The sequence below is a fragment of the Tenrec ecaudatus genome, chromosome 4 (genome assembly GCF_050624435.1).
Source record: "Tenrec ecaudatus isolate mTenEca1 chromosome 4, mTenEca1.hap1, whole genome shotgun sequence".
In the NCBI taxonomy this organism is placed as follows: Eukaryota; Metazoa; Chordata; class Mammalia; order Afrosoricida; family Tenrecidae; genus Tenrec; species Tenrec ecaudatus.
The window spans coordinates 44417711-44441274 of NC_134533.1; the positions used below are offsets into that span (position 1 = coordinate 44417711).

Consider the following 23564-nt stretch of genomic DNA (forward strand, 5'->3'; position numbering starts at 1 on the left):
AAACACGGATCTCCTTCCCATGGAGGCAGAGAAGTGGTGCTACTGAACAGGAATGCGACTTCCGTAGCTGTCAGTGAGAGCTGTGCTATACCACTAAGGACAAGGGAGCGGCCAGAGAAAACACTGAGATCAGCATTTGTGTTTCTAGATGCTAGCAGAAGCCTTCTATTCTTTCAGATTTCACGCACACCTCTCCAGGTTGCTTGCTGAAGGTAAGGAACTAAGGAAAGCTCCTTCATGAACAGGTGTGAACAACGAGGGTAGTCTGGGGGATATGTATTTGGTCAAGAGAACGGTAGGTATTATACTCTCATTTAATTTTCTATACTTGTGTTTGGTGTCGTTAGTAGCACACAGATATTGAAATCACAAGGTTGGTGATGTCTGGATATTTTCATAATAGAATTCTTTAATAAAAATGAGTAAAAATCTTCAAAAGCCTACAAATACTTTCCTAGGCATTCTGAAGGTTGAGGCATGAGACTCCATAGGAACTGGAGTTTTATATGAAGCAAGTTTCAGTTGAAATGCAAAGATTAGTTGAAACAAAAGATTTATTTCAAACAATTAGCTTTATTTGAGAAAAAGTTTTATTTGATATGAAAACTAGGTATTCTGGACACTCAGATATGGAGAAACAGAATTAGATCAAATGCATGACAAAATCAAGGGGGAGCTTTATTTGGACAAGAGAAAACACTGTCACAACATCTAAAAAGATGCCAATGTGCTCGTATAATTACAGAGAAAGTTGTACTCTTAGGAAAGAATTATGTGTTCAATGTCAAAGAAAATACATGAATGATTTGGAAATGGTTTATGAGCCCAGATAAACTTGCAACAACATACTAAATGTAATCTTACTGATATTTTTGATAGGAGATTCCGTTTCCATTCTCAACACTCTGTCTCAAGATGCGAAGCCTTGACATGACCACATCCCAGTCAGCGTATGCTCCTTCTAGATGGCGAGAGATCTCTGTTCCTGCTTCGTAGCTTCGACGGCCATGAAGTAAGCGCCAGTTGTCAAAAGTAATCACATCACCTAGATTTAAGAGTTTTCAATATGAATAGCAGGTGATTAAATAATTCCTATAGCTAGAAACTTGAACATATCAAATACCCCTGCTGCTTGGTTTACATCCAAACCAAACCAAATCCAATCCAATGGGCAGAGTAGAACTGTTCCTGTGGGTTTCTGAGGCTGCAAGTCTTTTATGGGAGCAGACACCCTCTTCTTTCTCAGCTCCCTTGCAGAGGGTTGGTGGTTTCGAACTGCTGAGCATGTGGTTAGAAGCCCAACTCCTAACCCACTAAGCCACTAGGAACCCTTGGTTCACATCAGTAAACTATTTATTTCTTCCCATTAAATGGTGCATTCGCTTTTTCATCGAAGTCAGCTCACTGGACACAGACTGCTTAAGACTTTATGACATTTAAACCACACAACTTGGTAGTACTCTTATAACTATTTTTAGAAACATTTTGGTGTAAACCTTTTGAATTACTCCTATTGATTTTTATTTATCTTTTAATTAGCCATGCCTCTTCTCAGTTTAACAGATTTGAATAGTTGTTAAAATAGTGACATTCTTAGCATACAACACTTAATGTACTTTATGTCTAGCGTTCCAAAGAACCCTAAGAAGATATTATGATTTCACTACTGTATCCACAGACTCCATGAAGTTAAGGATTTTCCCTAAGCTACTAGAGTTCAGATTCTAATTCCTTTCTTCTTGGAATTTTCTCCCATGATATTTTTTCATCTGAGCATGTGACTGTATGATTTTGGATTTACAGAGGTTTCTAGTGAAACTTTATTAAACCAAAAAAGCCATTTAAAATGTAATCACCAGTGGAAAGAATCTTACTGTAGGCCAAGTCAACAGGAGAGAGGAATTGTTTTTTGGACTTGATATAAAAGAGTCAAGTTTGATGGTACTTTCTGGAGTAGAAATAATCCTAAAGCCATATAAAGCTTTATGATCTTTCATTTCTAGTAGCTGACCTGTTTCAAGTGTTATTTTGTTTCTGGTAACACTGTCTTGGCAAGTAGAATTGATAGAGAACCATTATGCACTTTTTAGTGAAAATTTGTGGATCATTGCACTTGTTTGCCAGGATAAGCGTTTTCTGGAAAGGCTTATTTTATCTTGCCTTTATCAGGGTATATGGTATCCATCTGTCACATGGGATTTTTATCTGGTCCATCTTTTTTCTTCCAAGTATTTATTATTTAGGTTGGCATTTCTTAAATTCTAGAGTGCTTAAAAAATGACCCTCAGGTAACTGGCTATTCATGACTAATCTCAGTGTTGGTTCAAGTCCCATGAGCAACCAAAGAACAGCCTGGTGACTCTCTTCTGTAAACATTATTGTCAAGAAGAGTTCTACTGTGTAGCACATATGTTGGAAAGAGAGTTGACCTATCTTTTCTTGTAAGGACAGATGGTTAAACATGAGTATTTTTGAGTCTGGGGAAACCAGGAATCTGCTTAGTTAATCAAGCCTCTTGCTTATCAACAATTTATTATAAGAATTCCACATGACATACTTTAGAAGAAAAAAAAAACACTTCCGTGGATCTCACTTGTTAAGTTTAAGAAAAACACGTCTTCCCCCCATTTAAGAAAATGTATTCACTGACCCGGATTCATCTTGAAGGTGAACTTGAATTCTTTGCAGTTCATGAGAACAACAAATTCTTTCAAAGCAGCATAAAATGGTTGTACTCGTTCTACAGGCACGTCAAATATCGTGTCTCTAGTAGCGTTATTGAAGTTGATGCGAACCACTTGACCTTTATCATCTAACCTAATTTTTTAAAAGAGAAAAAAATGCATAAAGTATCTTTTTAGATTTCACTAATCAATGTACATCTTGGAAGATATTTCTGGATTACAGCATTAATGAATCCAAACTCATGTACAAAAGACATAAAGGTTACCTGTGCTATGATTTACACATTCATTTTTTTCATTCACTCATTTAGCAGGTGATTTTTGAAATCTTACAAGAAGTGCAAAAAATTAAACTTAAATTAAACTTAATTAAAAATAACTGTTACTTAGAGGTTCAATTAAAGTTCTATTATGCTTAGTGAAATCCATTCATTCTTTGTGGGAATATCATTATGATAGTACCTATTACATCACATATAATAAAGGTCTACAGGAAACATTTGTTTCGGATTTCAGAAATATTTTTCATTCTGTAACTGATAATGTTCCCTCTTTGGTTTGGTTTGGTAGCTAAAAGCTCAGCGCTGCAATGGAAATCTGTCCTGAGTAAATGTGCTGAGTGTCGTGTGAATTGCAGCTGTTGTTGTTAGGTGTTCGTGAGGACCCTCGCGTCAGAATGAACACTGCCAGCCCTGTGCTGTCCTCAGAGTGTTGTTATACGTTGGAGCCGCCTTTGCTCCTATCTATGCAGCATGCTGCCTGTACTTCTAAGGCAAATTGAATTTTGTTTGGGAGATCCACAGTACTTTCAATTTTCTTTGCCAGCACCATAAGCAAATTCATCTAAATGTGTCTGCTGTCTTCCTCGTTCATTTTCCAGCTTTTACATACCCATGAGTGAAAGCATCACAACTTGGGTCAAGGGCACGTTAGTCCTCAGAGCGCCATCCTTCCTCTTGAATGCTTCACAGAGGTCTTGTGCAGCAGATTTCCCCAGTGAAATACACTCGCTTCCTTGACTGCTGCTCCCACCAGCATTGATTGTGGCTATGAGGAAAATGAAATTCTTGACAACTTCAATCTTTCCTTTAGTTATCATAGCTCTTTCTCCTACAGCATGCTCTACTTTTATTACTCTTCTCGCCGCACTCTATTTTTCTCTTGGGTTCTAAAATTCATTGCAATAGCAACAGAATCGATGTACAATACTCTTGAGTATGAGGATTATTAGGAAAATTAACAGGTCAGTATTTAAATGCTAAATGCCCTGAATATCGTTGTTCAGTCAGGAAGGTTTCTTCTCTTCCATGCCTATGGGCAGGTCTCTTTGGCTTGCAGACATGTAGCCTGGCCTTGGCCCTGTATGGGTATTGTTATGAAGCTCATCTAGGGCTGCCAATAAATGCCCAAAGGGCATGCTACTCCACTGTACACCTTAATTGGAAGGTACTCAGCTCCAGCTCTGTGGGTCAGCAAACCCATTTCCCTCACTTAACTGCTCAGAAGGACTCTATTCCACAAGCCAGCTTCCGTTCCAAAGTGCTGAGCTGTTACTTGCTTTGTGGCCTGCAAAGTGCACAGCTCTGTCTCACACTCTGGCTCCTGGTTCCACTATTGGGATTTTTTGTTTGTTTTGTTTTGTTTTGCTTTGCTGTTTCTCTTCCGGTGCCAAAGATCAACAAGGTTCAATGCGTAGGAATCTCTCATCCAAAAAGGTATGCTCCACTCTTGGCTCTTCTCTTACTGAGACTGAGATCTCCTTTTTCTGCTTCTGAGATGGCTCGTTTCCTGCCTAACAGACTGGCAACCACAATGAACCCTGTTAACAATCACTCCCAGCCGAGTCATATAATCCAATCAGGATGTAATTTAATATGGCCCGAGGAGTCACGTTAAGTCATTCACTGCAATCCTGATAGTGTCTTGGTCCTTTGTTAAGGATTTTTGTTTTCTTTGCATCAAGCTGCAGCCCATAATGAAACCTACAGTCTTTGATCTTCATCAGCACGTACTGCAAGTCCTCCTTGCTTTCAGCCAGCAAAGCTGTGCCATATACACATGGCAGGTTGGTAATCAGCCTTCCTCCAAACCCGATGCCACATTCTCCTGGTTATAGTCCAGTGTCTTGGATTATTTTCTCAACATACAGATTGAATAAGTATGGTGAGAGGATGCAACCCTGATACAGAAGTATTCCCTTGTTCTTTTCAGATGGCTGTCTGTTGATGAACAGCTTCCTGAAGAGAACAATGAAGGGTCCTGGATTTCCCACTCTTCGTGATGTCATCTGTAGTTTGTTATGATCCACACAGTGTAAGGCCTTTGCGTAGTAAATAAACAACAAGTAATCATCTTTCTGGCATTCCCTGTTTTCAGCCCTGACCTATCTAGCATCAGCAATGCTATCCCTGGTTCCATGTTCTTTTTGAATCTGGCTTGAGTTTCTGACACCTCCCTTTTTATGTACTACACAATGGTTGTTGAATTATCTTCAGCAAAATTTGATTTGTTAAGGGATATAGTGATATTGTTGGATGATTTCTGCATTCTGTTGGGTTACCTTTATTGCTAGCTGACTCTATGCAAGTGAGTTTGTTTTGCTTTTTATCTTGTTTATTATGTATTTTATAAACCAAGAATTATAGTAGGGACTGCCAGATGCCTCTACCTTGCCCTGTGCTTCTTTGTTTCTAAAGCACTTGAATGAAAAAAGTCACTGAAATTTACTAAGCTGTTTTACCTTTCCTGTCCTCCCTTTCTCCATCAGAATCCAAGACAAACAAGGGTAAAGTTCTTTTGGTTGTTTGGTGACCAATGTTTCTCAGGCATCAGAAACAGTGACTGGGTTTAATAAATACTCATTCAATGAATGAACGGAGGTTATATATGTACATGAGAACAATGGATTCCTATACTGCGAAGTTGATATTATACCAAACGAGCTTATTTTCATATTAATTGGCTATTTTTTTTAAAAAAGAACATAAACTCAGTTCTGAAATTGGAAGTGCTCCAAATTTTCATTAACTGAAGTATAATTAAATAAGCTATGTTCTAGGAACACAATGTGAAATAATTATCAAGTAACAGATCTTTGTATCCTTTGTAAGTACTTGGAAACATTGTGACAGAAGAGTGTTAACTGGAAAAGATAGAATGTATATTTTTAATGCATGGGGTGCTTATTTGAAGTTGGCTTGCTATATCTTATGGAATTAAATATAGTCAAATAAGGCACAATAATAGGTAGTGGGGTGAGGGCATATATGGCACAAGAATATGTAGTGGGGTGAGGGAACTTTCTGCATACTGCACAATTTGCTTGTAAACATCTCTTTAAAAATGTCTAGTAAAAATAAAGTTTTTTGAGGTCTTGTGACTTCTCTTATGTTGAGAGAGGTCAGGGAAGCCAAGTAATTTGATCAAGAATTATTTTATAATCAAAATTTCTTTTTCTCATTCACTCTAAAATTAGATTTAAGAATCAATGAATTATAGCACTCTGGGCTTAATCAACGCTCGCTCCTGTGTAAGCATTAGGTAATGAAATTATTTTGTCAGTATTTGCATGGCATTTTTATTGGTAGGATAAATTTATCCTTACTCTATAATTTTGTGCTTCGATTGTACGGAGAAATCACAGTAATCTACTCCAAGGTCGGTAAAATCCACAAAAGTGGAGGACAAAATCCGGAAGGCCTGAGGATTTCTTTCCCGGAGCTTTTGGCAGACGTTGAACCCATCTACAATTTCGGTATCCCCGCCAGTAACTGTTTGCTTTATGCAATGCAGAAGCTGAACCTGTAAAGAAGAAATGCAGAAATATGTTTTTAAATAATATGCAAGTACTTTTGGGACACTATGTCAAAGAAAGATTTTTAAAGATATGAATGAACTAAATCGTTTTAAAAATCTGCCTCTTTTCTGGGCTGGGGCTGGGTGGTGGGGAAGGAACTTTTAGTCAATGCTCTGTGCATTGCAGTTCAAACATAGCGACAGACAAAGGGCCGCTTAGTAAACAAAGGGCCCAGATGTAGAAACTGTGGGAGGTAAACATTTCACACTGGACTTGTTTGGGAAGGATTTAAAGTGGGGAAAAGGAGGATGCTTATGTTTCCAATAGGTAGAATAAAATGAAATGCAAAAATCTGATGACAGTGTTAACGAGTTCATTGGGATCCAAAAGTTTGGATCATAAATGGGAGTTGTAGATCAGTTTGGAGAGGAAATCTTGGGCCTCCTCATTTGGTTCTTGAATAGCAGGTGGGTGTTTAATTTTCTATGTGCAAAGGGAAATCACCAAAGGCTTTGGAATAGTGTCAGAACTGAGTTCTAGGAATATTATTTCATTATTGCTACATGAAATGTATTATGTGTGTGTGAGAGAACTGTTGAGATAGTGTAAAGGACTATTTTTCAGATGTAAAAATACGATAAATGATTATGGTTGCTATAGGTGTAAATACACCCACATTTGTCTTACAGATTAATTTGGCTGCTGATCCTAGGTGACAGAAAATCTCCAGTTCATATTTAAAACAAATCAAATTGTGTGTCCCATCCTCCCATGCCCCCCAAATGACTTTAGATTCATTTCACTGTCATCATTTAGTTCAAAGACATCGTTCAGTGTTCCACAAGCAACAAAACTACTAAAACCACATGAAGCCAAATGAACAAATCATAATTTGTTAAACTAGAAAGTAATCAGGGTATTTATATTTAAAGGATATGCTATCCCTATTTTCAGTGCTAAAATGTCTAAGTGAAATAACAATACTCTCTGTCTTGAAAAGTCAGTAAGAGTGGAAAATCTAGGCAATCCTCTCATGAATGAAGGGTAAATGGGCCAAAGCCAAATATTATTATTATTTTAACACCATGCTGACTGATATTTTCTTGCCAGTAACTTTTCTCTCTGACCCTGTTATTACCCATTGTTCTTGCCAACATTAGCTGAACTACTGGTTTAATAAATTATGATTCTATATATGATTTATATATATGAATAAATGGTGTAGACACACACACACATATATAGCTGTTCAAAAGAAATGAAAATTCTTTACAAATGTAGTGGGATTCTCCTAGGGAGTTTGACACCCTACCCAGAGGATTGCCCTCTTTGAGGGGAAATTTTATAGATCAGATGGTACATGGGTTATTCTTGTTCTTCAGTCCACTCTCCTATGTGATGCATTTGTTTTTTATATTCTCCTATATAAGGGAGAGTCTATTGCCCTGCCTATTGAATATGTCCTAGGCTCGTGACTTGCTCTGAGCAATAATCATTGCTGACGTGAATTTGGGCTAGCGTAGGCCTGCCAACATTGCTTTGAGTGGTACATCGCCAGGGAACTGCCAGAGGTTCAGGCTGGATTCAGAAGAAGACATGGAACAAGAGCAATCATTGCTAACCTCAGAAAGATCTTGGCTGAAAGCTGAGCATACCAGAAAGATGATTACTTGTGTTTCATTGACTATGCAAAGGCATGTGACTGTGTGGATCATAACAAACTATGGATAGTTTTGAGAAGAATGGGAATTCCAGAACACTTCATGGTTCTCATGTGGAATCTATCCATGGATCAAGAAGCAGATAGGTGAACAGAACAAGGGAATAATTCATGGTTTAAGATCAGGAAGGGTGGGAGTCAGGGTTGTATCCTGACTTCTTCCATCTGTATGCTGAGCAAATAATATGAGAATAATGTGGCATCAGAATTGGGGGAAGGTGTATTAATAACCTTCAATAGACAGATGACAAAACCTTGCTTGTTGAAAGTGAGGAGGATTTGAAAAACTTGCTGATGTAGATCAAGGATTGCACCCTTCACGATAATTAGATGTAAATAATTAAATAAAACTCTTCATAGTGGGACCAATAAGTAACATCATGATAAATGGAGAGAAAGTTGTCAAAGATTTCGTCTGGCTTAGCTGCATGATCAGTGCTCATGGAAGCAGCAGTCATGAGCTCCAATGCTGGGTTGCACTGGCTAAATCCGCAGCACGGGACTTGAAAAACAAGGATGTTGCTTTGAGCACTAGAAACTGTCTGACCCCAGCGCGATATTTTAGGTCATTTCATATGTATGTTGTGATAGTTAAGTTTATTGTGCCAACCTGGACAATAAACACATGTGGGATTAATTGAAGGGCGGAGAGATAAGTGGCTCGGTGAGCCTCCCCTTTCTTGTTCTCTGGTCTCTTGCTTTTTGATAATCAGACCAGGGCAGCTGCCTTAGCTAGTTCTCTGCCCCAGCTGGCAAGACTCACTTCCTGTGAGATATTCCTGAGTTGAAGCCACATGGACCTACCCTGATGCCGTTCTGGGTGCTGGAGCAGCCATGTGGAGACCCTTGCCAGTGCTGAGATGCTTACATGCTCACTGATTCGGCTTTTCTCCTGCAGTCGGCATCATTACGTGTATTTTGTGAGTTGAGGAGGACTTTGTAGATCAGTGTCAGACTTACGGGCTTGGACTGGACTGGGTTGGGATGCTTTCTTAAGGTACACTTACCTTTTTTTTAAACATTTTATTAGGGGCTCATACATCTCTTATCACAATCCATACATATATATACATCAATTGTATAAAGCACATCTGTACATTCTTTGCCCAATCAATTTCAAAGCATTTGCTCTCCACTTAAGCCCTCTGCATCAGGTCCTCCTTTTTTACCCCCCTCTTTTCCCCCCTCCCTCCCCACTCCCCCCTCCCTCAAGAGCCCTTGATAATTTATAGATTGTTATTTTGTCATATCTTGCCTTATCCGGACTCTCCCTCCACCCCCTTCTCTGCCGCCCGTCTCCCAGGGAGGAGGTTACATGTGGATAAGGTACACTTACTTTTCATATAAAACTCTCTCTTATATACATATGAGTTTCTGTGGATTTTTTTCTCTAGTCTATTCAGACTAACACATATGTGAAAGGTAGACATTGAGAAAGGAAGACTGAAGAAAACTCTCTCTCTCTATGAACTATGGTGTTGGTGAGGAATACTGAAAGGACCATGGACAGACAAAAGAACAAACCTATCTATCTTGGCAAAAGAACAGCCAGAAGACCATTGGAGGCAAGTATGGCTGACTTCATCTCACCTACTTTAGACACCACACCAACAACCTCAGGTCTTCAGATATCTCGCAGACTTTGGCTGGATCTCTAGAAACAGCAAGCTGCCATGCGCATAAAACCTAGAACAAAGGTTTGGTTTTTGCTGGAGGATGCTAGGCTGTGGAGCAGGAAAAAAACATCTCAGCAGAAACCAAGTAAACCAATGACTTCTCACCCTATTCTGCAGTTGACTGCAGGCATAGGAACATGGACCAGAAGAACTGGCCAGCTGACTTTAGCCCAAATTGTGAATTCATAAACTAAGAAAATGCTGCCATTTGAAGTCCTTAAGTTAGGAGTATGTGTTTATTCTACAATAGCTTATTGATACCAATTATGGCCCTTGACTTTCTAGGAAAGCCCTACCTAATGATTCTGGATTTTGTTTTCCCGCCGCCTCTCGCGGAAGTGTTATTTGTGCTAAGAGATCCGCAGGTGTACTGCTGTTGTGAAATCTTTCTGGGCAAGCCACGTATGCTAATGACTACTTTCAGGCAGAAATAATGAAATACATATTGTTAAATGTATTAAAAATATACATTTTTAAGCTGTAAAAACAATTTCTTTGTTTCTTCCTGTAAGTAATTCTTGGCACCTTTTGGTTTTCCAAGGGAGAGAAAAGTGAAGATTGACGTTTTTCATACCAAAAGAAACCGACTTTGATTTTTACCAGGAGTGGGAGGGCAAGGGAAGGAAGAAGGGAGACTGGTAGGTGTTAATAGGGGGAAGTGTGGGGAAGAAAATATTCTACAAGAGAAAGAAGAGAGGAAAAGGGGAGGGCAGAGCAGGTTTGGGGGAGGTTTGGAATGTTTATATCATTGAATTAAAAAAAGGATGATATGTTGTTGTGTTCTCTTTTGTTGCTGTGTCTTGCTCTGCCTTTTTTGGGTGCATATTATTATCCCTGCAGATCTATCTAGGTAAAATAGGCTGGATGAACAGTCTGGAGGAGAAAACAATGGGACTGATGGTTCTGGGGGGACATTGGAAAGGGAGAGGCGGCGGCAAGGAGGTGGTGTTGACCAACCCAAGGACAAAGGAGCAACAAGTGATCCAAAATTAGTGTCAAGGCGAGTGTGAGGGACCTGGTAGGAATTCAGCAAGGGCAATGCAACTGAGAGAAATTACTGAAACCCAAATGAAGGCTGAACATGATAGGGGGACAAGAGGAAAGTAAAAGGAAACAGAGTAAAGAACTAGGAAATAAAGGGTATTTATAGAGGTCTAAATACAGGCATGTACAAATGTAAATATATTTATAACGGATGGTGGGGAAATAGATCTATATGCATATATTTATAGGTTTAGAAATAAGGCAGCAGATGGACATTGGACCTCCACTCAAGTACTTAATGCAAGAACACGTTGTTTTATTAAATTGGCATTCCATGATACACATCTTCCAGACACTTTCACTGAAGACAAATGTATGCATAAGCAAAAATGGTGAAGAAAGCTGATGGTGCCCGGCTGTCAAAAGATCTAGCATCTCGGGTCTTAAAGGCTAGCAGCCATCTATCTCAGAAGCATCAAAGCCCACATGGAAGAAGCACACCAGCCTGTGTGACCATGAAGTGTTGAAGGTATCAGGTATCAGGCATCAAAGAACAAAAAATCATATCATTGTAAATGAGGGCGCATGAAAAGTGGAGACCCAAAGCCCACCTGTAGGCAACTGGACACCCCCTTACTGAAGGGCGGCAGGGAGGAGACAAGCCAGTCAGGTTGCAGAGTAGCAATGATGAAACATACAACTTTCCTCTACTTCTTAAATGCTTCCTTCTCCCACTATCATGATACCAATTCTACCTTACAAATCTGGCTAGACCAGAGGATGTATATTGGTACAGATAATAGCTGGAAACACAGGGAATCCAGGACAGATGACCCCTTCAGGACCAGTGGTAAGAGTGGCAATACCAGGAGGATGGAGGGAAGGTGGAATAGGAAGGGGGAACCCATTAAAAGAATCTACATATAACTTCCTCCCTGGAGGATGGGCAACAGAAAAGTGGGTGAAGGGAGACATTGGACAGTGTAAGATATGACAACATAATAATTTATAAATTATCAAGGGTTCAGGAGGGAGGGGGGAAATGAGGAGCTGATATCAAGGGCTCAAGTAGGAAGCAAATGTTTTGAGAATGATGATGGCAACAAATGTACAAATGTGCTTGACACAATGGATATATGCATGGATTGTGATAAGAATTATGAGCCCACAATAAAATTATTTTAAAAAATGATGATATGAAATTCAATCCCCTACCTAATTCACAATCAAAAGTTTCAAAAATGCATGACCCTTTTTTGATCTCTTTGGAATGTGAGAATATAGAGAATTTAAGTAGAGGTATTTTGTGAGTTTGGATTATGTACCAAAAGAAGATCCTTGCAAGACACATCAGCTAGTGGAATATATAGTCTTCTAGGCTCAAAATATAAATGTATAAAAACATGGGTCCTTGGCTCACTTTGTGGAAAATACGTTTAGGCTCACACCTTACCCCAGGTGGATGATGAAGGGCGGGGTAGTCAGTGTGAAAGCTGAGCTTCCCAGTTGTGTATGCCACATTGTTTGCAGCGATTTTGTCTTGTACTTGCCAAGTATGTCTGTAAAATATAAGAAACACATGTTTTAACAGTTTGTCACTAAGCCAGAAGAAATGTGTTAGAATGAACTTGATACATAGGAGCAATGGAAATTTTCGTTTGTAACCTAGTTACCATAATGACTAGAAACTGAGAAGAGGGTCTGACCTTTCTTTGTCCAAAGTGGTCAATTCACATACAGAATCTTCCTTTCTCATCTCTGAAAAAAATAAAATGTTTCCAAATAATTCTATCTTACACAGTTCATAGAAAAGTGAATTTGTGTTCTTTGCTAAAAGTGTTGCATAATCAAATAGAATTTGGAAACGTTGATCATACTATGTTACACAGGCCTGTAGGATTTTTCCGAGTGAATATGGTAGGTTAAAGTAACTCTTTAAAAGGTAAATCATAATTTGCAGTTTGCTTTAATCTTCTTTGACCCACTTTTATCAGAGCCTCTCTTAAAATTTGGATTTTTTTCTTGACATTTTAGGAATTTACAGAAATTAGGTAATGTTCCTGTAGTATGAAATGATAGAATTTTAAGTGCTAAATTCAAGATGCTGCTAACACCTGCACAGAAAAGGGTCATATGCGTTGTCCATGAAAGGAAATCCTGCCTGATTCTCCATAATCAGAATCCTTATAGAATCTTGTCACTTTGTTAAAAAGGTTCAAACCAGACTAGCTCCAAATTCTGGATTTATAATCCACTAATGATATAATCTTAGACAAATGATCTATTATTTGAGTTTTCATGTATATATCTATAAAATGAAACAATATGCACACATACAAATGTGTGTGTGTGTAGTATAGTGATTACATGTTGGTGACTAACTGCAAAGTCAGTTTGAACCCACCAGCTGCTCTGTTTAAGAAAGGTAGGACTTTCTACTCCTGTAAAGAGTTCTAGTCCCCAAAACCCACAGGGGCAGTTGTACCCTGTTCTATAGGGGATATACATAGCCCCTAAAATCTGCATACATATATGTATCTATGTATGCTACCCTGTCCTATAGGATACATAAATACATATTTCTGTATCTTAAAACAGATCTTTTTCTCCTCCTTTTCCTGAATATCCAATATTTTTTTCTTCATTTAGAACTTCAATTAGCATTTTTATTTGATTCACTTAATTGGAATAGAAAGTATTGAGCATTTTCTGAAGATAATTATAATTAAAGATTCTCATATGCATAATCTCATTTAAATAAATATGAATATGTTAATACATAATCTATCAATTTCTACATTAAATTTTTTTAATGCAAAAATCCATTTTTTTGCTTAGTTTCCTTTTCCTAGCCTAGTGCCAATCCTAAAGCAGGGCTCTGATATGTACTGATGGAATCCAAATTAAGAAGAGGAAGAGGTGATTTTTATGAGCTTCCAGTTCTTATAACACATAGTAAAGGGTAGTGGTTTCAGGTTTAAGGGACGAAGCACTTAATTTCCACTCCTCCTTTGGGAATACAGTAGCAACATGGAGCCTTATCCCACATCTGGGAGTATTTTTCTTAATAAGGAAAAGTATGATTTCTTCTCTGTTCTCCTGTGTCAAAAGTGAAACTAGCTCTTTTGCTCTGTTTTCTTAATTTCAATTTCAAATGGGAAGTCTGGTATATTTTCCACTGACGCTTGAAGAGCCATCCATATGTGGACATGAACTGAGAAAAGATTCAGTGAAAAGCAAGAGTATATATAGCCTGCTACAACTCACTTCAAGTCTGAGTCAGGCAATCCATTAACTTGCAGTGACTGCGGCCAAGAAATACATGTTCTTTGCAAAGTTCAAGTCACTCTCCAAGCCATGTGTAACACACATCTAGCCTATTGTCAACTTAGGAATTCAAAGGATAATTAACATATAAGAAAGAGTTTAAGGAGACAACAGTCATTTCAGCAAGTTGTTGCCTAAGTAATGCTTTCTAATAGGATGATGCTGTTGACACGGTAGTAGGAAATGGTCATTGAAAGAGTGGTGAAGATCATGAGTTTACATGGATCCCTCCACTGTCTCCTTCCAGGTTAGGGTAAATGGATTGTTTGGCCAAAGCCGAGCACTGCCTCCTGAGGGGAACCTAAAATAAAGTGAAAAGCAAATCTGTGTTTTTAGGTTACGGTATTTTAAACCCTGAAAGCATTTTCTCTCTCTCCCACACTCACTGTGAGAGTCCATTCTGATTCACAGTGACCCTGTGGCTCGCCAAGACTGGGAGTTTCTACCCGAGGAGAAAGCCTCATGAAAATTTTATAGATATTAATAATTTTTATTGCCTTAGGCTTTCTGTTCCCGTGTAAAGAGTTAGAGCCTCAGAAGCCCACAGGGGCAGCCCATGCTGTCTTACTTACAGAGTGGCTGGGAGGGGGAATCAACTCAACGGCTGTGAATTCGTTGTAGTTTTTGTTTTGTGTTTTGGTATTTCTCAGGGGAAGTGCTTATAGTTGCTTGTTTTTTACCCTTAAATTATATTTATTTCCTTTTTGTTGAGAAGCTACAGTAAAATACAACTATCCAAGGGTTTCCACAGTAAAGTTCTGTGATATTGATTTCATTTTTTAATAGTCCCACATTCCCTTTCCAAGTTGTTTGTCCTCTATGGTTCCTAGCTATGATTCGAGTCGCTCTTCTCAATTTGATCTCGTATAAACAGTTCTTAAAATAGCATATGATTCAAGGGAGACTTTTATAATTTTTATTATTAAGATGGATTTAGGGAATATTTTGGGTTAAAAGTTTAATGTGTATCACAGGGCAATAGCTCAAGGGTTAATTCACCCTCTGTGGCTCCACAATGTCTAGCGTCTATGAGAATTTGAAATTCTCTTCTGTGCCTCCCTCCACCTTTTTGATCAAAATTTTTCTACAAACTCTTTGATCAAAATGTTTAGCTAGCACCAGCCAGTTCTTCTGGTCTGTGGCACAGGAGGTAATTGCTCATGGTGGCACGGAGCCACACTTTCCATACCCTCTTCATTCCAGCGCCTGACTCTACTTCTCCTCTTGAGTAAACAAAGGCCAAGTTCCCTCAGATGTCCTCAGGCACTAGGCAATGCACTTTGAGGTAGAACAGAAGCCTTAAATGTGCACTAGACCCATTAAATTCAGGCAGAACTTGGTGCTGTCGTGGTTGTGAGTTTGGGCTGTGATCTGCAAGGTCAGCAGTTCAAAACCACCCTCAGTTCTGAGGGAGAAAGACTGAGGTTTCTACTCCGCAAACAATTAGTCTCTGAACCCCGCGGGTGGGGGGGGGGGGTTACTTTGAATTAGCATTGACTGGACGTCAGCGATCAATTAAAAGGGATGCACCATGACGCTGTACTTTACAACCAAGGAAACAAACCCGTGAGCAGTTCCTATTTTCTTTTTACTTTATTGTGGTAAGTATATCTATCACACAATTTTTGCCAATTCAACATTTCAAATGTATATAACTTATTGTGAGGAATTACACTATTGTGCTGTGCCGTCCAAAGCGTAATAAATGTGATTTTTTTCCCCTCCATCACTGTTAACTCCCCCTTCCCCTTCACTCTCTCCATTCTCAGATCACTGCCCTCAAGTCAATTCTGATTCATAGCGACCCTCGACGACAGGGTAAATGGCCCTTTGGATCACCCAGGCTGTGGTCCTTACCCCGCCGAGGGACACTGGTCGCTTTCAATTTAGGACTTTGCCAACTAGGCCATGACCGCACTTCTCCCTACCCTGGCTACCTCTTAGAAATTCTAGTCTCTCTCTATTTGCCTTTTCTTATGTTTTTATATGTGAAGTGAGACAATAGTTGTCCTTTTGTGATGGTTCATTTCACTCAGCATAATGTTATCAAGCTCCAAATATGGTGACTAGACATCCCGCTTTTGGGAATTTTTAAAACAATTTTTCCCGCATCCCGCGGCGTTTTAAAAAAGTCCCGATTTTTTGGAAAGAATGCACGACAAGCTAGGGGATACGGTTTTCCGCTGCGGTGTGGCTATTTTGCCAGGATGTTTTTATCAGTGGTGTCCCGCTGGTGTCCCGCTTTACCAATCTTAATCAAGACCTCCGTTCTCTCGGTGGCTGCGTCGTAGTTCATTGTATATACGAGTATGTGCCACTTTATTTTTTAATAGTCGTTTGTTGATGTGTATTCAGGACGTGGTTCTTCTCGCCTTTTGACGATTGTACACAGAGCTGCCATGACCCTCGGCACATTGCTTTTTTGAGTCCGTTTCTAAGTGGAATCGCTGAGTTGTATTACCATTTTGTTTTTAGGCTCTTGAGAAAGCAGTCCATTGTTTTCTGCAATGACTGTGCCAGTTTGCTTCCCCGCCAGCATTGGATAAGGGTTTCAATGTCCCCACTTTTTATTGGCGTCTCTCTGATGGCTAATGATGCTCAGCATCTTTTCCTGTGGGTAGTAGCTAAGGAAATGTATTCTTTGGTGAATTTCTGTTCAAGTCCTTTGCCCACTTTATGATCTCAAATTATGAGTTAGTGGTGACTTAGAGCAGTCTGATAGGACAAGGCAAACTGCCCCTGTGAGTTTCTAAGACGGTAGCTCGTTCCTGGAGAAGAAAGCGCCATCTTTCTGCATAGGGCTCCTTCATATTACTATTGGATTATTTACTTCTTTGTTGTTAATTATCAACAAACATTGTCAACTTTATTTATTTATAGTATACATACTATTCAGAGATGTGGTTTCTGAAGATGTTCTCTCAGTCAGTAGCTTATCTCCCCTCCTGCCCCCTGGCATTTTTGGAAAAGTTTTTTCATGAACAAAATATTTCATCTTTGTGAGGTCCCATTTATATATTGTGCCTTTTGTTCTTTGTTTTTGTTCTTAAGAAGATGATCCATTGCTGAAAGCTAAGCTGACTGCATTGCTGCTGTTAGTTGGTCTGAACATTTTCTGGCTTTAGTTTGTCTGTGTAGAACTTTAATCCATTCTGTATTTGTTTTTGTGTACGGTGCGAGGCATGGATTTTGTTCCATTTGTCTATATCTGGAAATTAAAAAATTTCCCTCACAATTTATTAAAGAGACTCTTTCCCCCCTTTGAATAAACTTAACATTCTTCCCTAAAATCAGTTGATCACAGATGTGGTTTACAGTTTTTTTGGTAAATGGTCCTTGGTAAAATGGATGGTATTATGTTGGGAAAAATCCTTATCATTATTTCTACTTGTACTATAGATACTTATTTATACTGCATGCATGATGATGATATTTTCATGCTATTTTTTCAGTAGACATTGATGTCCCCAGTCAAACACTACACAACCCAAATGAACTTTTCTTAAGTCTATTATGAAAGACCTGGTGGTTTAGCAATAGATTCAGTCCCTCAGCCAGGAGACCTGAGCTCCATTTATGACCAATGCTTCTCCGGTGAGGCCAGCATTTGTCTCCAGCAGTGGCTTATGTGTTGCTATGAGGCATGACCAGGTTTCAGAGGTGCTTCCAAATGCAGCGAGGCGCTGAAGACCTGGTGAATAGCATATGAGTCAGTTGACTTGGGTTATGGTGAAAGGAGGCGCCCTCATGGTAAGGTGATCAAAATGCTCACCTGTGAACCAAAAGATTCGTGGTTCAAACCCACCGGCCTCTCTGCAGGAGGAAGAGATGGCCGTTTGCTTCTGTCAAGAGTGAGTTATACCTTGGAAAGCCTTAGGGAGCAGTACTATAGGATTGTTATGAATCAGAATTGACCTAATGGTAGTGGGATGAGTAGGTAAAGGACCCTTGCCCTATTATCATGCATTAGGGGTTTCCCCCAGTCCTTGTTGCTGGTGTTTTGTTTTGGTTGTTTGCTGTTTGTGTTTTGTATGATGTCTGTATAGGAAATTCAGAATAGGTAAATCTGTAGAGACAGTAACTAGATTAGTAATTACCTAGGGGAATAATAGGGGAAGTTTGGTGGGGGAGGGGCACTAACAAGGACTACAAGAAGAAAGTGTTCTGAAATTTATTGTGGCCAGGATTGCATAATTTTTCTGAATGTGACTGAACAATTAAATTGTGTGATATGTGAAATATATGCCAATAGCACTTTAAAAAATAATGGTCTCAGTCATGCCATCCATCAACCTGACTCATAATCAGTTAATAAATGGTTTTTGAGGCTGTGAATCTTTGTGGGAGCAGAAAGCCTCACCTCTCTCCTTTAGGGTAAGGGAGGCCCACCACTGACCTGGCAGTTAACAGCCCAACATGTAACCTCTCAGGCCCGCGGGGACCATTTCATTAATAGCAGTCATGTTGAGTGACGTGTCAAATTGTGCTTAATGGAGTTCATCAGAACCATAAACTGATACTGGTTTAAGCTTTGCAAATTTTAAATGGTTGAAATAAGACATTCTCTCTCGTGTGTGTTATATGCCCTTGCGCAATTCTAACTTTCTCTTAGCAGAAACTGGTGGCAACAGTTGGAGTTAAGATGGGAGGAAGAGGATGAGGATTTCAGTGCTATCAGTGTTACTTCCTTGACAAGTTTCTGTCTTTCCTGGAAGCTGAGCTGCAAATGTCAACAGATGCTGCACTCGCCAGACAACAATTTTGATAACAGTGGAGGAAATGTTAGATAACAAACGGCCAGAATAGCATGTTACAGGCAAGATGACACACTGTAAATCTGGGTCTGCAGCTTGAATCAGCTGCCTAGAGTTTGGTTTTTGTTTAACCTGTCAAGTGGGGCCCACGATACTTATCAGTATTGTCAGGATTTTTTGGATAATAACAGAAAAGTATTCAGTTCTATATTTAGCATATAAATTAAAAACCATTCTCCTCCTTTTCAGTAATTATAACTCTTTGTTCTGGCTGTAAGGAGTCCTAGTGTGGGGTAAGCATAGGCCTGCTCAGTGGAAGGTCTGCAGCTCAGATCCAGGGGTCTCTGCAGGTTCCCCTGGAGTTGCCCTCTCTGGGATACTGGATAGGGTAGCCATGAGTTAGAATCCACTCTGGGGGATTCTGTTCTGGCATCACAGAGCGTCAACGAAGAGGCAAGCAAAATGAGAGCGCTAATGAAGAAGCAGTGTCTGTACTAGTGCCTCTTAAATCCTCTCTAGTGATTTCTAGAGGAGCCCAAGGGGCAGAGAGTATTTTTCCCTTCTTTCATGAGATGACCTCACACTCAAGTGGCTTCACTGGCAGCAGCATTAATTACTGTAAAACTTGATATTACAAAGGGACCCCCAGAGACTGACTCTTGGCTGATAACACACGTTGGATTTCACAATAACCAAAAGAACATTGTTTCCTTTCTTTTTTTAACTTTACATAGGAAACCCCAATGTTATAAAATTTATTTTCGTAGACTCAAATTCTAAAGTCAGTACTTTAACTCCTTAGGAATTACCTAGCAGGATTAAAACAAAATTAGATTTAGAACTCAAACGTCTTCCCCCCTTATTTTCATCCTAAATCTTTATAGCTTTTATGTCGGGACAACCAGAGGCTGCCTTTACTTTAGCAAGTTTAGATAGTTTCTTAGTTGACTTTTTGGCTGAAATCTTCAAGAAAATAGGTAAACTTGCTTTTTATTTTCCTACTGAAGTTTTCACCACACGTCACAAATGTTTCCCCCTAACTTGTATATCAAGTAAATTCACCCTTTTAAAGTCAGTGCTGGGAGCTTTGCTAGTGGTAGGAGCATAGGAACAATCTCTAAGTGGCCACTTGCCAAGGAATAATATTTTTTACTCATACACCCTCAATCTCTAATAGAGCTAATGTGTGAAATGCTGCCGGCCTGGCTCTGAGACAACTTTGAGAAATGCCAGGAGAAAACCAGAGGATGCTGGAAAGATTTCATAGATGCACTCCCCAGGGGCCATTTCAATATTGTTCATTTTTAACTGGTCTGGCTGCTGGTGTGCTTGACAATCAGCCCACTAGAAACATTTTCTATTGGACTTTTTTTCCCCCATCAGTTGAAGCTTTTATGCAGGGCATTTATGTAGATGCCAAAGTAGGCAGTCACGGTAGTGTTTCACATTTTTCTAGCAAATATTTTATCCCACGTCCTCAAATGGCATGACAGGTATGAAGCCCTGGTGAGAGAGCTCAGCTGCTGACTGAATGCTTGGCAGTTTGGTCCCACCAGCTGCTCCCTAGGAGAAAGGTGTCTGCCGGAGAGAAGATTTATGGCCTTGGAAACAAGGGGCAGTTGTACTCTGCACTGTAGGGTTGTAATGACTCAGAACTGACTGGATGGCTGGGTTTGGTCAGAAGAAGAAGGTGTATCAAAGAGGTTAGGAAATAACAATATGAAATGCTTGGACCAGTTTCTCATCTACAGATTGTGAGCAGTGAAGCATTGATTCAACCCTGGTTCCCTGTTGAACTTGTAGGCAACTCTTTTGGGGCCCAAACCAGATGCGGATGCTCTCGGGGGGTTGGTTTTTAATTCTTTTCAAAACTCGTAGAACAGGGTTATTCCAGAGCATTGAGTTTTTGCTTTTCCATGATAATTTGTAGCCCAGCTAGTTTTGTTTAGAAATTATACAGCCTCCGTGTATGTCTCAATGGATACAGTTTGACTACCAATAGGCTCGGCACCCACTCAATGGAGTGAATTTGGAGTGGGAAAATACATGTTTATTTTCGTTTTGCCATCTATCCAATTCTATCTCTATCTATATAATCTATATCTATCTATCACCTATTTGTATACAGTTCTTTAACAACTTTTACAAATTACAGCATTATTCTTATCAACCTTCCACTCATCTGTTGGTGTGTTGTAGTGTGGCTGCTTGGATGCTGCTTTTTCACTGGCATCTCAATATGCCGCATGCCATTCAAATGCAGCAGGAGTCCTCGTGGAGAAGAGATTTCAGGTGAACTTTCAGAGTAAGACAGGTTAGGAAGAAAAACCTGGTGATCTACTTCTAAAAATTAACCAATTAAAACTCTCTGAATTACAACTGATAATGTCCAATAGAGTGCTGAGCATGAGCTGCTTCGTGGGAAGGCATGTTACAAAGATGGGCACAGTGGTGCATTTGATGCTGCATGGCATTTCATGCCTTTGTACGTGGGGTTGTCATGAGTCAAAGCTGACTGAAGGCAACCCACAACAGTTTTATTAGCGTAATTCATCATAAATACTTACATAACTTGCTTGTCCCAGCAAAGGGAACATTCTTGCTAACCAGAACCATAGCCATTTCCACTGGGTTGGTTTCATCTCATCGTGGCCTTATATGAGGTTTCCGAGGATGTAAATGTTTATGGGAGCTGAAAGTAAGGTTTTCTCCACAGGAGAGGCTGGTGGGTTTCAAACCCTGACCTTGCAGTTGCCAGTGCAGCGCTTACCTAACCACATGTTCTTAAAGGGGGTCAAAGCCAAGCTTTTCCAGAAAGTGGGTAGGCTTATTAGCTAAGGTTGGAATCAAGTGACTTTGGTGAAGAAGTTCCCTGTGAGGTTATTTTTTTAACCAAAAAATGTTGATAATGACAAGAATGTTTTTAAAACGCCTTTGGTATTTTGCTGTGTATGCCTTTCACCAAAAATTTGAACTGTGGGACAGATACTGAGTGTTCTTAAAGGTACAGTGCTGACTAGGCCACCATTTCTTTCTGCAAAGAGCTCAATATGATAGAGTGTGCATATTTTTGTTTCAAGAGTGATTCTGACTATTAGAATTATAAGCGAGACAGCTAGGTAAGACACAATATGAATGGGAAGAACTTTCTTTTAACGATGATACCGGGCCTCTGCTCTACACCAACTAAAAAGAAACACACACATTAATGAACTCATGTAAATGATAATATACTGACCTAGCCAATTAGTTTATTTGCCCAACACATTAGAAAGGATATTTTTAGTGTTTGCCTCTTTGGGGATGAACATCCGAACTTCTCAATGCTCTGTTATCAACATTATAGTTTCCCAAGATCACACATTAGTACAGCCCAGCAAACGAGTGCGCATGTCTTAGAGAAGGGATGTTGTTGGCTTTCCATTGTGTACAGAGTAACAAAATCAAGAATCTTTAATAAAAAACAGGTTTTGTCCTGTATTATGCCACGGATTTGTAAAACAGAGGCCATCTTCCACATCTCCCTTCCAATGAAACACCCAGAAGGCAAAACTAGAACAATTCTTTTGTTCCATCCTAATTTCTAGTTTTGGGAATGAATTATGGGACATCACCAACCAGGGCAGAGGTTGGAGGGGAGAGCTCTTCCCGAGAGTCGCAGAGACGGCCAGATGAAGGGGATCCCCAGCAAGTGTCATTGGAGAGGCAAACGTTAGTAAATCAAATGAGAAAGTCAAGACAGGTCAAAAGGCAGCCTCAGATTGAGGCAGTCTTGGATAGGCTGTTTTTAAGCAGAATAAAAGGTGCACGCATGAAGGAGGATAGAAGTAGGAAGGGAGTGAAGCAGTTCTGAACCAACAGCTGAAAAAGGGCTATAGCTGGCATCTTCTCTTACCAGTTATTTTTGGCAAGATGGGCAGAAATATGAAAGAATGGCACAAGATAAAATGTGTCTGAGTTGGATTAATTTGGAGATGAAGAAAAGGGAGATTCAGGGCACCTCATAATCAAAATTAAATATGTCCATTTTAATGCCATTCTTACACAATGGTTTTTGAGGGTTTAAGGGCCATATGTCTAGTTGGATTTCACCCCATTTCTACCATGCTTTGCACCATTCTGAGAGATCATCTCCCTCTAGCTGTGCACTCCCTGTCCATTAATGTTGGGATGTATTGACTCTGCTGTGATCCTTAATTTGATTAAAAAATATCAAACATAAAAACACAAGCTTCTTTGAGAGTGTGTTTCTTGATTTTAGGGAATTCATCTTGGAGCAGAGAATTCAGCTGAAGCTAATTCATGCACTGATAGTCATCAATCTATAGCAATTGCCAAAGGTAGTTACCAGAGAAACCAGAGTTTAGTTCAGAACAAAACATCCAACATAATGCTTTGCACAGCCCAGTATGCAAGCTGCGTAGATGAGTTATACAAGGACAGCAAGGGCCAAGAGCCTTTGTTTTTGATTGCTAACCGTTGCACTTTCTGTAGGATTTCCGCTGGGGGGCGCACTTTTGAAAACATTCTGACTTGGTATGATCAGTGAAGATAGCAGTAGGTTACAATGACTATTTTGAAGTAGGGTTTAATAGGTTGTAAAATTCAGATAATTTCTTCAAT

General features: G+C 39.6%; 1 protein-coding gene across 1 annotated transcript in view; it reads right to left on the bottom strand.

Annotated features, from left to right (window-relative positions):
• Window positions 1–790: 790 nt before the first annotated feature.
• BBOX1 (gamma-butyrobetaine hydroxylase 1) overlaps window positions 791–23564 on the bottom strand; it is a 59412-nt gene continuing 36638 nt past the window's right edge. The window contains exons 4-7 of the mRNA XM_075548397.1: window positions 12314–12419; window positions 6289–6485; window positions 2651–2817; window positions 791–1045 (exon numbers count right to left, since the gene is read on the bottom strand). Coding sequence (XP_075404512.1) covers window positions 861–1045; window positions 2651–2817; window positions 6289–6485; window positions 12314–12419 — 655 coding nt within the window. The 3' untranslated portion in view covers window positions 791–860. The remainder of the gene's footprint in view (window positions 1046–2650; window positions 2818–6288; window positions 6486–12313; window positions 12420–23564) is intronic.